Source organism: Herpailurus yagouaroundi, unplaced genomic scaffold, assembly GCF_014898765.1.
Source record: "Herpailurus yagouaroundi ecotype Mexico unplaced genomic scaffold, PumYag 194, whole genome shotgun sequence".
NCBI classification, from domain to species: Eukaryota; Metazoa; Chordata; class Mammalia; order Carnivora; family Felidae; genus Herpailurus; species Herpailurus yagouaroundi.
Window position 1 is genome coordinate 2,216,431 of NW_024412425.1, and position 12,475 is coordinate 2,228,905.

Here is a 12,475-nt window from a genome sequence, read left to right on the forward strand (position 1 = left end):
GTGGCTGAGTGGGTTAACTGTCCGACTTCGGCTCAGGTGGTGATCTCATGGCTCATGAGTTTGGGCCCTGTGTCCGTCTCTGTACTGATAACTCAGAGCCTGGAGCCTGCTTCTGATTTTGTGTCTCAGTCTCTCTCTGCCCTTCCCCCGCTCACGCTTGGTCTCTCTCAAAAATAAACATCAAAAAAAATTTTTTTTAAGTATCCACTATCAGGGGCGCCTGGGTGGCGCAGTCGGTTAAGCGTCCGACTTCAGCCAGGTCACGATCTCGCGGTCCGTGAGTTCGAGCCGCGTCGGGCTCTGGGCTGATGGCTCAGAGCCTGGAGCCTGTTTCCGATTCTGTGTCTCCCTCTCTCTCTGCCCCTCCCCCGTTCATGCTCTGTCTCTCTCTGTCCCCCAAAAAATAAATAAACGTTGAAAAAAAAAATTTTTTTTTTAAAAAGTATCCACTATCATCTTGATTTTGATAAGTTACATTTTTCCTAGGAACACAATACATTGTCTTAGATTTCTAAATATGCTGGAAAAAACTGAAGCATTAAAAAAAATTTTTTTTAATGTTTTTATTTATTTTCAGAGATAGAGCATGAGCAGGGGAGGGGCAGAGAGAGAGGGAGACACAGAATCTGAAGAAGGCTCCAGGCTCTGACCTGTCAGCACCTGTTATTCTAAAACAGGTACTGGCAAAATTTTTGTGAAGAACCAGACAGTAAATATTTTATGCTTTGTCGGCCATATGGCCTCTGCTGCAGGTATTCAGCTGTGCCAGAGGAGTATGAAAGCATCCATAGGTGGTATGTAAACAAATCAATGTCAGTCTTCCAATAAAACTCACGTTTTAAATCCTCATGATTTTCATATTCTACTAGACTTTGTGCAGAAAAAAATACTTAAAACTCAAAAAGGCACAAGTAATTACTTAGGAATAAAGATTTTCTAAGTTCATTACACCCATATTGACTTGGTCTCTTAATAATTCACTAATAGTAATACAAATAATATTAAAAATAGTATCTAATACTTAGTGAATAGAGACTATGTTTAAGATAGCTTTCCAAGTTTTCTACATTTCAAAAACAGCACTATAATGCAAGTACTGTTATCACCACTTATAAATGACTCCCACAGGGATAATATCTTGCCCAATGTCATACAGGCTGTAAAGCATCAAATGACAATCACTATGGTTTTTGTTAGATCAACAGGGGTTTTCTGTGGTATGCGTTTCCTCATATTTAACAATAATTGATGAGGGCTGGAGATAAAGCATAAAAAACAAGGGAATATCCACATTCTCTGAATTTTCCTCCAAGATGAATATTCTGATAATCTGTAAACAGAGAAATGCTAGTAAAGTCTTCCCTGTTATATAAAAATACATTATAAATTTATTAATCTGAACATTTGAGTCATAACAAAAATTCCAAACATTATTTACATTTTAAGTTCTCGCCAGTATAAATTGCTTAATGCCTTATAAAAACTGAACCATACCTAAAAGTATTCCCATATTCCTTACATTCACACTGTTTCTCAATATTATAAATCACTTATGTACTATACATTCTCTACTGCATATATATGCTTTCCACAGTCCTTATATTCATAAGCCTTCTCTCCAGTATGAATTCTCTGATGTACTTTAAGACTTGACCTAAGCCTAAAGGACTTCTCACATGTGTTACATTCAAAAGGTTTCTCACCACTGTGAATACTCTGGTGTCTAGTAAGTCGCCCATACACACTAAAAGCCTTCCCACATTCCTTACATTCATAGGGTTTCTCACCAGTATGAAATCTCTGATGTACAATTAGTTGATGGCCACTACTAAAAGCCTTCCCACACTCTTTACATTCATGGGGCTTCTCACCAGTATGAATTCTATGATGTACTCTGAGGCTTTCAATATGACTAAAGGCCTTCCAACATTCCTTACATTCATATGGTTTCTCACCTGTATGAATTCTCTCATGCCTAACAAGGTTTGAGGTGCGACTAAAAGCCTTCCCACATTCTTTACATTCATAGGGTTTCTCACCAGTATGAATTCTATGATGCATTCTTAGGCTTCCACCATGAATAAAGGCTTTCCCACATTCTTTACATTTATAGGGTTTCTCACCAGTATGAATTCTCTCATGTTGAATAAGTGCTGAAGCATGACTAAAGGCCTTCCCACATTCATTACATTCATAGGGTTTTATACCAATATGCACTCTCTGATGTGGAATGAGCTGATAACCACGACTAAATGTCATCCCACATTCCTTACATTCATAGGGCTTCTCCCCAGTATGAATTCTCTCATGCTGAACAAGATTTGAGGCACGACTAAAGGCCTTCCCACATTCCTTACATTCATATGGTTTCTCACCAGTATGAATTCTATGATGTACTCTTAGATCTATACCACGACTAAAGGTCATCCCACACTCATGACACTCATAGGGTTTTTCACCAGTATGAATTCTGCCATGTTGCACAAGATGAGAGGCTTGATTAAAAGCCTTCCCACATTCCTTACATTCATAGGGTTTCTCACCAGTATGAATTCTCTGATGTATTTTAAGTCTTCCACCCTGACTAAAGGCCTTCCCACATTCATTACATACATAGGCTTTCTCACCAGTATGAACTCTCCCATGTTGAGTAAGATGTGAGGCACGACTAAAGGCTTTCCCACATTGTTCACATTCATAAGGTTTCTCACCAGTGTGAATTCTCTGATGAACTCTAAGGTCCATCCTACGACTAGATGTCATTCCACATTGCTCACATTTATAAGGTTTTTCACCAGTATGAATTCTCTGATGTTGCAGAAGGTTGGATGCACGATTAAAGGACTTTCCACACTGCTCACATTCATAGGGTTTCTCACCAGTATGAATTCTCTGATGTACTATAAGGTCTGTATGTCGACTAAAGGCCTTCCCACATTTGTCACATTCATAGGGTTTCTCTCTAGTATGAATTTTCTGACGTAGAGTAAGAGGTGAATGTTTTTTATAAACGTGTACTTTTTCACAGCTGATTATTTCATATTTTGACTCCAAGTCTAAAAGAAATGAGAAAAACATTTTGTTTTCCTGGACATAAATATTTTATAGTAAATTTCTTTAAAAATTAAAAACGTTACCTATGAAAGATAAATACTCTAGAGAGTATTCTCCAAAATCAGCTATACAGTTTGCATTACTACTGACAATGTCTCCATAACGCATTTATTACGTTACTACAATAATTTAATGTATTCTCTCCAGTATCAGTTTCCGTGTGTGTGTGTGTGTGTGTGTGTGTGTGTGTGTGTGTGTGTAAAACATGGCAACTATTTATACCTGATCTTTCTCCAACTATATTTTCCCTTTAAAATACAAATATTGGGGCGCCTGGGTGGCTCAGTCGGTTGGGCGACTGACTTCGGTTCAGGTCATGATCTTGCAGTCTGTGAGTTCAAACCCCATGCTGGGCTCTGCACTGATAGCTCAGAGCCTGGAGCCTGCTTCAAACTCTGTCTCCGTCTCTCTCTGCCCCTCCCCTGCTCCATGTCTCTCTCTCAAAAATAAAATAAAAACATTAAAAAAAATTAAGAAAAATAATAAAATACAAATATTGTGGTCATTCCCTCTAATGCATAGCCATGTGTGCATTTCTTTGTTCTCATTTTAAATAAAATAATAAAAGTTCTTGTTTGCTTATTTTCACTGAGCTTTTTCTTATTAGGTACCCATTCTACAAATTTTCCAACTGTTTTATTCCTTCATATCTTTTCTCAGGTCCTTTTCTACAAGTCTGTCAATGAATTTTCAGACAGGGATGAAGTATACACCCTGCTAAAAGTCTTATGGATTTTGAGCAGTTGGGTATTTTGAGGAAAAGAAGTGAAACTCAACTATAGAGCAAAGAAATCTGGAAAAAGAGTTACCCGGACTATGTGAAAAACATATTTGAACAGACATAGCCTGCAGAATAACAAAAAATATGAAAGGATATCTTGAAAAAATTTCTATGTGCTGAATGAGTGGGAAGAGACTTGGGGACAAGAAATGCCATCTTTTTTTTTTTTTTTAATTATTAAGTCAGCTAACATACAGTGTACTCTTGGCTTCAGGAGTAGATTCTTGTAAGTATAGTATGTACCAAATTCTGAGATAATACAAACACTTTCTCTCCAAAACCAAGTAACAACAGGAATTAGTAACAATACCAGAAAACCAAAACACATTTGATGTGGAAACGGAAGTACCCTCTCCAGAATAAAACTGGGAAAGTATGGAAATAAAAAAACGGAAAGGGTACAATAGAGAAAATAAGTACATATCAGAATTTTAGGCATTCAATTTGAGCACTCAGAGAATTCAAAGATTTAAGTAATTGTTGCTATTAAAATGGAAGAAATAAATGAGTCAAGGAACCAATTCCAAAACTTAGAAAACAAGCAAACTAAAAGAAAGAAAAAACAAATTAAGAGCACAACGTAATGAGTTAGAAAAGTGTAGTAGTAACAAATAAAAAGCTGGTGCTTTAAAAATCAAGAAGTAAACATTAGCCAAACCAATCAAAAAGAAGTAAAAACAAAAAATAAGAAGAAATGATTAAGGGGGAAATGCAAAACTAAAATGAATTTTACTGAAATTTTGAATACTTTGAATACATCACTAATACTTCTGAAATAATGGAATGGATAATTTTCTAGAAAAATTCATCAAAATTCACCAAAAAATCACCTAGAAGGCTTAAACAGACCAATTACAATAGAAGAGAAAAAGTTGTCAAAAAAAATAGTTGTAATGAGTATTCTTTAACTTCTAAATTATCATTTCTAAAAATAATGTCCATTATATGGATCTAGCATGGTTAGATAAAGAAAACAATTTGGAACAGGTCAAAAAAGGTGAACCTAGAAATCTTAGGCAAAAAAGAAATGAAAATGTCAAAGACTTACAGAAGTATGACTGGCCAACACTGTGAAAATAGTAGCATAAAAATGATTGTGATAAATATAAACAATATAAAAAGCAACGAGTCCACAATGACACAACAGAAAATAAATGAAATATAATTTCACTGTTAAATAATTCCTTAATTGAAGAAGTTCTAGTTCCATCACAGTGATGTAAATCCCTTATAGTCATTTCCCTCTCTGACTGATATCAACTAAAAATGCTTGACAAAATAACAAAATCAAACACATGAAGTCAGTAAATTTGAGTAAACAAAAGAAGACAACTGTAGTGGGGTACCTGGGTGGCTCAGTAAATAGAGCATGCTACTCTTGATCTCAGAGTTGTGAGTCCAAGCCCCCGTTGTGTGTGGAGCCTACTTAAAAAAAATTAAATTAAAGGGGTGCCTGGGTGGCTCAGTCGGTTGAGTGTCCGACTTCGGCTCAGGTCATGATCTCGTGGTTTGTGGGTTTGAGCCCCACGTCGGGCTCTGTGCTGACGGCTCAGAGCCTGGAGCCTGCTTCAGATTCTGTGTCTCCCTCTCTCTCTCTGTCCCTCCCCTGCTTGCACTCTCTCTCAATAAGAAATAAACATTAAAAAAATTTTTTTAAATAAAAAAATTAAAAAAAAAAAAAAAAGACCTGTAGAGAGGAGTGAAAACCTTAAAAAGTAAACTACATTAGGGTGAGTTTCTTGCTATTTTCTTTTTTTCTTTTTATTTTTTTAACATTTATTTATTTTTGAGAAAGCAAGACAGAGCACGAGTGGGGGAGGGGCAGAGAGAGGGCATTGGGGGTACACAGAATCCAAAGCAGGCTCCAGGCTCTGAGTTGTCAGTACAGAGCCTGACGCAGGGCTCGAACTCACGGATCATGAGATCATGACCTGAGCCGAAGTTGGCCGCCCAACCAACTGGGCCACCCAAGTGCCCCTCTTGCTATTTTCTATATCACAACGTTGCCATAAGGAAGGGGCCCAGTCATACTGGGGCAAAAAATGGGCTGTAAAAGCCCTGACGTATTTGTTGCTACAATAATCATGGCAGGAGCACCTGGATGGCTCAGTCAGTTAAGGTTCCAACTTTGGCTCAGGTCTTGATCTCCTGGTCTGGTGTCCATGGGTTCGAGCCCCACGTTGGGACCTGTGTTGGCAGCTTAGAGCCTAAAGCCTGCTTAGGATTCTGTGTCTCCCTCTCACTAGCCCTCCCCAACTCTCACACTCTCTCAAAAATAACAAACTAATATTTAAAAAAAGAAAAAAAGAGGGGCGCCTGGGTGGCGCAGTCAGTTAAGCGTCCGACTTCAGCCAGGTCACGATCTCGCGGTCCGTGAGTTCGAGCCCGCGTCGGGCTCTGGGCGGATGGCTCAGAGCCTGGAGCCTGTTTCCGGTTCTGTGTCTCCCTCTCTCTCTGCCCCTCCCCCATTCATGCTCTGTCTCTCTCTGTCCCAAAAATAAATAAACGTTGAAAAAAAAATTTTTTTTTAAATTAAAAAAAAAAAAAAAAGAAAAAAAGAATCATGATAAGGACCACTACCAAACTGGAAAGTGAGAGAAGAAAACATTCTGAAAAAGCTTAGCCTAAACCTGAATCACACATGCATGAGAAGCACACAAACCAGTGTAAGCAAAGCCTCAGAGAATTAAACTACTGCCCATAAACAGGACAGAATATATAGTCTAAGTTTTATTGCTTTGCTAATTTGCTAAAATACAGTAGCAATATCCTACTTACAATAATAGATAGAAGAACCAGGCCAATCAACAAGGAAACAGAGGGCTTGAACAACACTCTAAACAAACTGAACCTAACATACGTGTATATTCTGTACACAATGGCAGAATACATATTCTATTCAAGCACACGTGGTACATTCTCCAAGACACACCACATTAGACCCAAATCAACTATCAACAAAATTTAAAAGATTGAGAGTGTCTTTTCTGATCACAAAGGAACAAAATTACAAATAACAGAAGGAAAAGTAGAAAATACACAAACGTGGAAATAGCACACACTTAAATTAGCAATAGAAAAGAAATTACACGGGAAATTAGAAAGTATCTTAAGATAAATGGAAATGAAAACAATATACTGAACCTTATAGGATGCAGCAAACCCTGTGGTTTTCAGTCTGTCACCACTGGGTATGATGTTAGCTGTGGACTAACACAGATGGCCTTCATTTTGGTGAGGTAGTTTCCTTCTATTCCTGGTTTCTCAAGTGTTTGTCATGAAAAATATTATATTTTGTTAAATTCTTTTTCTATATCAATTGAGATAACCCTGTGTTTTTCCCCCTTCATTCTGTTAATGTGGTGTATTGCATGCTTGATTTTTATATATGGCATCATCCTTGCATTCCAGAAAAAAAACTCCATTTTCATATGCTGTTGCATTGTTTGCTAGTATTTTTGTTGAGAACTTTTGCCTCACTTAATATGCATCAGGAACATTGATCTATGGGTTTCTCTTCTTGCACTGGATTTGTCTGGCTTTGCTATTAGGGTAATGCTACCCTCATAGAGAAAATTTGGGAATGTTTCTTCTTCCTCTTCAAATTTTTGGAACAGTTTGAGGGGAAGTGGTGTTAATTCTTTAACAGAGTTATTTTTTGTTATTTTTTTCTTTCCAAGTTTTTAAGTTATTTACCATACAGTATTCTATTCTTAAATGTAGAATTATTCAACATATGTACACAACACCTGGTGCTCACCACAAGTGCCCTCCTTAGTACCCATCACCTTTCTAACTCATTCCTGCCCCACATCCCCTCTGGTAATCATCACTTTGTTTTCTATAGTTAAGATTCTGTTTCTTGATTTTCCTCTCTTCCTCCCACCCCACCCCACGTTTGTTTTGTTTCTTAAATTCCACATATGAGTGAAATCATACAGTATTTGTCTTTCTCTGACTTATTTTGCTTGGCATAATACTCTCCAGCTCCATCCATGTCATTGCAAATGGCAAGATTTTTTTTTTAATGTTTATTTATTTTTGAAAGAGCACAAGCAGGGGAGGGGCAGAGAGAGGGAAACAGAAGGTCTGAAGCGGGCTCCATGCTGACAGGCTGGCAGCAGTAAGCCTGATGCAGAGCTCAAACTCATGAACCATGAGATCATGACCTGACCTGAGCCAAAGTCAGACACTTAATTGATTGAGCCACCTAGGTGCCCCTCATTCTTTTTTATGGCTGAGTAATACTCGTGTGTGTGTGTGTGTGTGTGTGTGTGTACACCACATCTTCTTTATTCATTCATCAGTCAATGGACATTTGGGTTCTTTCCATAATTTGGCTATTGTTGATAATGCTGCTATAAACATTGGAGTGCATGTATCCCTTTGACTTAGTATTGTATCCTTTGGGTAAATATGTAGTAGTTCAATTGCAGGATCTAGGATAGTTCTATTTTTAACCTTTTGAGGAACCTCTATACTATCTTCCACAGTGGCTGGGCCAGTTTGCATTCCCACAGTGTAAGAGGGTTTCCCTTTCTCTACATCCTACACTTGTTTCCTGTGTTAATTTTAGCCACTCTGATAGGTGTGAGATGATATCTCATTGTTGTTGTTTTATTTGTATTTCCCTGATTATGAGTGATACTGACCATCTTTTCACATGTCTATTTTTTTTTTATTTTTTTTTAACGTTTATTTATTTTTGAGACAGAGAGAGACAGAGCATGAACGGGAGAGGGTCAGAGAGAGAGGGAGACACAGAATCTGAAACAGGCTCCAGGCTCTGAGCAGTCAACACAGAGCCCGATGCGGGGCTCGAACTCACGGAGTGTGAGATCGTGACCTGAGCCGAAGTCGGCCACTTAACCGACTGAGCCATGTCTGTTTATTTTTGATTACTAATTCAATCTCTGTACAAGTCTGTTTAGATTTCTATTTCTTCATGATTCTGTATTGGTAGACTGTATGTCTTCAGGATTTCATTAGGTTACCCAGTTTGTGGGCATACAATTGTTCATAGTCCCTTCTTTCATTTCTGATTTTAGTTGAGTTCCCTCCTTAGTCAATCTAGCTAACATTTTCTCACTATGGTTGATTATTTTGAAGAACCAACTCTTGGTTTCATTGATTTTTTCCTATTATTTTTCTATTCTCTGTTTACCTCTGCTTTACTCTTTATTATTTTCTTTCTTTTGCTATCTTTGGGTTTAGTTCGTTCTTTATTACCTAGTTGAGGTATGAAGTTAGGTTTTTAATTTGAGAATTTTCTAATTTTTTTGTTTGTTTTGAAGTTTACTTACTTATTTGGGGGGAAGGGGCAGAGAGAAAGAGAAAGAATCCCAAGCAGCTGCCAGTATAGACCTGACATAGGGTTCGATCTCATGAACCATGATCTGAAATGAAATCCAGAGTCAGACACCTAACCAACTGAGCCACCCAGGCGCCCCAAGAATTTTCTTTCTAATGCAAGCTATAAATTTCCTTTTTAGTACTGCTTTCAATGCATCCCGTAAGTTTTGGTGTGTAATAAGTTTTGAAACTAGAAAATATGAATTCCACTTTCTCAATTTTCAAGATTTTCTGACTATTCTAAATCCCTTGCATATTCACATGAATGTTATGATCAGGATGTCAGTTTCTACAAATAAGCTGATAGGATTTGGGGTAGTAATGCCATCTTAACAATATATTTTTAAAATTTTAATGTTTATTTTTAAGGGAGAGACAGAGTGCAAGCAGCAGAGGGGCAGAGAGAGATGGAGACAGAAACTAAAGCAGGCTCCAGGCTCTGAACTGTCAGCACAGAGGCCGACCCAGGGCTTGAACTCATGACCTGAGCTGAAGTCGGATGCTTAACCGACTGAGCCACCCAGGCACCCTGCCATTTTAACAATATTAAGTATTCTGATTTAAAAAAAAATGTTATATGAAATGAAAAAAACATAAATCGGAATTAGAAAAACTGAGAAATGAAATGATAGAGCTCAGGAATACAGCAGAGATAAAGAAAAAATGATTTCAGAATGATTTCAGAACCTATAAAGAAAAAAACTCCCAGTAGATTAATATTAGGATAAAACTTTTTAAAATAAAAATTAAGAAAGGAGAGCCTGGGTGGCTTAGCTGGTTAAGGGGATGACTTCAGCTCAGGTCATGATCTCACATTCAAGCCCCACATCGGGCTCTGTGCCGAGTCAGAGCCTAGAGCTGCTTCAGATTCTGTGTCTCCTTCTCTCTCTGCCCCTCCCCTGCTTGTGCTCTCTCTCTCTCAAAAACAAATGTTAAAAAAAATTTTTTTTAATATATTAAAAAAAATAAAAATAAATAAAAATTAAGAAATACATAAAAAGTAAATGAGAGAAAGTGGAAAATCATTTAATGTTTATTTTATCTAGATTTCTGTTTTAAGTCTCATAATTAGTAAGGTTTGATTTTTGAACATTGAAGATAACAAAAAATTTAATCAAATCATATCTTTAGAAATAATCTTAAAAACAACTATAATTTTTCTTAATGAATCACAACACAACATGATATGATCCCCCATAACATACTGACTTTGTTTTGTTAGTCACTATTCAATAACTCTGCTCTTATCTACCTGCTGCTCGTGAACAAACAACAGTCATATTCTCTTTCAGGCCTTTGCATTTGTCTACTCTTCTTGGAATGCTCTTCCTCTTATACTCAAATGGCCTGGGCCTTACCTTCCACATCCTACCTCCTCAGAAAAGCATTCCTGACCATCTTACCTTAATTTGTCTTGTCCTTAGTTTCCTTGACACTGTATTTCACTATGTGATGTTATGTACCTACTTATTTGTTTATATGTTTATTTTATGTCTTCCCTAATACACTATAAATTGCATTTCATTAGCCAGATATAGGAATGCATTTATCTTTAGGCAGTGAAGCCATATATATAAGTCCAAGTGCACAAGAGGATCTGGAGAGCAGTTGAGTCCAAAATACAGACAAAATGGTGCATGAGGAAGAAGGACAGTGCCCATTACTGAATTGGGAGGGAAATATGACAAGAGTAACAAAGGGAGTGGTTAAGGGGGTAAAGATGAAATTCACTGGGTAGCTAGCTCATGCACAGCATAGATTTCCTCCCTAGATCACAAGTATGTTCTCCAACATGGAGTTTTCCAAGGTCTCTCCTTAACCACTTAGCTTTTACCTACACAGATATATTCCTTGCTCATACTTACCTGTACACCATCTTTTTGTGTCCTCCCTCACAACCATCCAGGGCTCTTTTCTTTGCTCCAATAATGTGATCACATCTGGCTTAGAAATGGAATGTTCTGCTTACAAAGAAAAAAAAATGCACATGATATAGAACAAAACATTGCTTAGTTAAAATTATAGTAATAGGGGTGCCTGGGTGGCTCAGTCGGTTAAGCATCCAACTTCGGCTCAAGTCATGATCTCACAGTTTGTGGGTTTCAGCCCCACATCAGGCTCTGTGCTGACAGCTTGGAGCCTGGAGCATGCTTCAGTTTGTGTGTCTCCCTCTCCTACTGTCCCTCCCCACATATGCTCTCTCTCTCTCAAAAATAGTATTTAAAAAAAAAGAGATGCTTAAAAAATTATAATAAACTAAAGGTCAAAATGATGTTGAATAAGATTTTTGAGAAGAGAGGGTAAAGGAACTAAAGAACAAGAAATCAGGTATAAGTTTTGTTTTGTTTTTTAACATATACTCATAAATCCTCTTTTTCTTGAGAGAATGCATAATACCATAGTTTACAATACAGAATCTGGAGCTTTAGTTCAGTTCCTGTCTTTGCTACCTTCCACCTATGTCTGACCTTGGGAAAGTCACTTAAACCCAGTGCCTTAGTATCATCACTTGTAAAATGGGAATAGGGCTGTCAGGAGGATCAAACAAGTTGATACATATGTGTAAAACGCTCAGAGTGTTGCCGATTACATACTAAGAACAATGTTAGCTATTAATATTTTACCGATATTGCTGTTTTTCAAAGAGTACACAAGAAGGGCTCTCTGTAGGATATTCTTTCCATTTTAAATGTAATGTTCACAGATTACAACTTTCAACCACAAAACAGAAAGAATTTCTTATGAAATAGAGTGTGTATGCCTCAGTTTTCAATGAATTCCATTTATCTAATGCACCACTATTTTGATTGTAGAGCTCTTGGGGTGCATGGGTGACTCTAAGCATCTGACTTCAGCTCAAGTCATGATCTCATGGTTTGTGGGTTCAAGCCCTAGTTGGGTTCCGGGATGACAGTGCAGAGTCTGCTTGGGATTCTCTCTCTCTCCCTCTCTCTCTCTGCCCCTCCCCAACTCACACTTTCTTTCTCTCTGTCTCTCTCAAAATAAATAAAATAAACTTAAAAAAAATTGTAGAGGCCCTTTTAGGGCAATGAGAGCAATTCAGGACCCTGTGTCAAGCTGATTTCCCTGCAACTGGGTAATAAAATGTAATCTCTATAGACATTCCGAGCATAAATAGGAAAACTGAATCATTTAACAATGGTTATAATAATAAATGCCAGAGAATTCTAAACAAGATCCTCTTCATAAAGAAAAAGAGGTCACTGC

General features: G+C 37.5%; 1 protein-coding gene across 1 annotated transcript in view; it reads right to left on the reverse strand.

Annotated features, from left to right (window-relative positions):
- Positions 1-667: 667 nt before the first annotated feature.
- Positions 668-12,475, reverse strand: part of ZNF573 (zinc finger protein 573) — a 72,658-nt gene continuing 60,850 nt past the window's right edge. The window contains 1 exon segment of the mRNA XM_040445785.1: positions 668-2,963. Within this exon segment, the coding sequence (XP_040301719.1) occupies positions 1,558-2,963 (1,406 nt within the window). The 3' untranslated portion in view covers positions 668-1,557.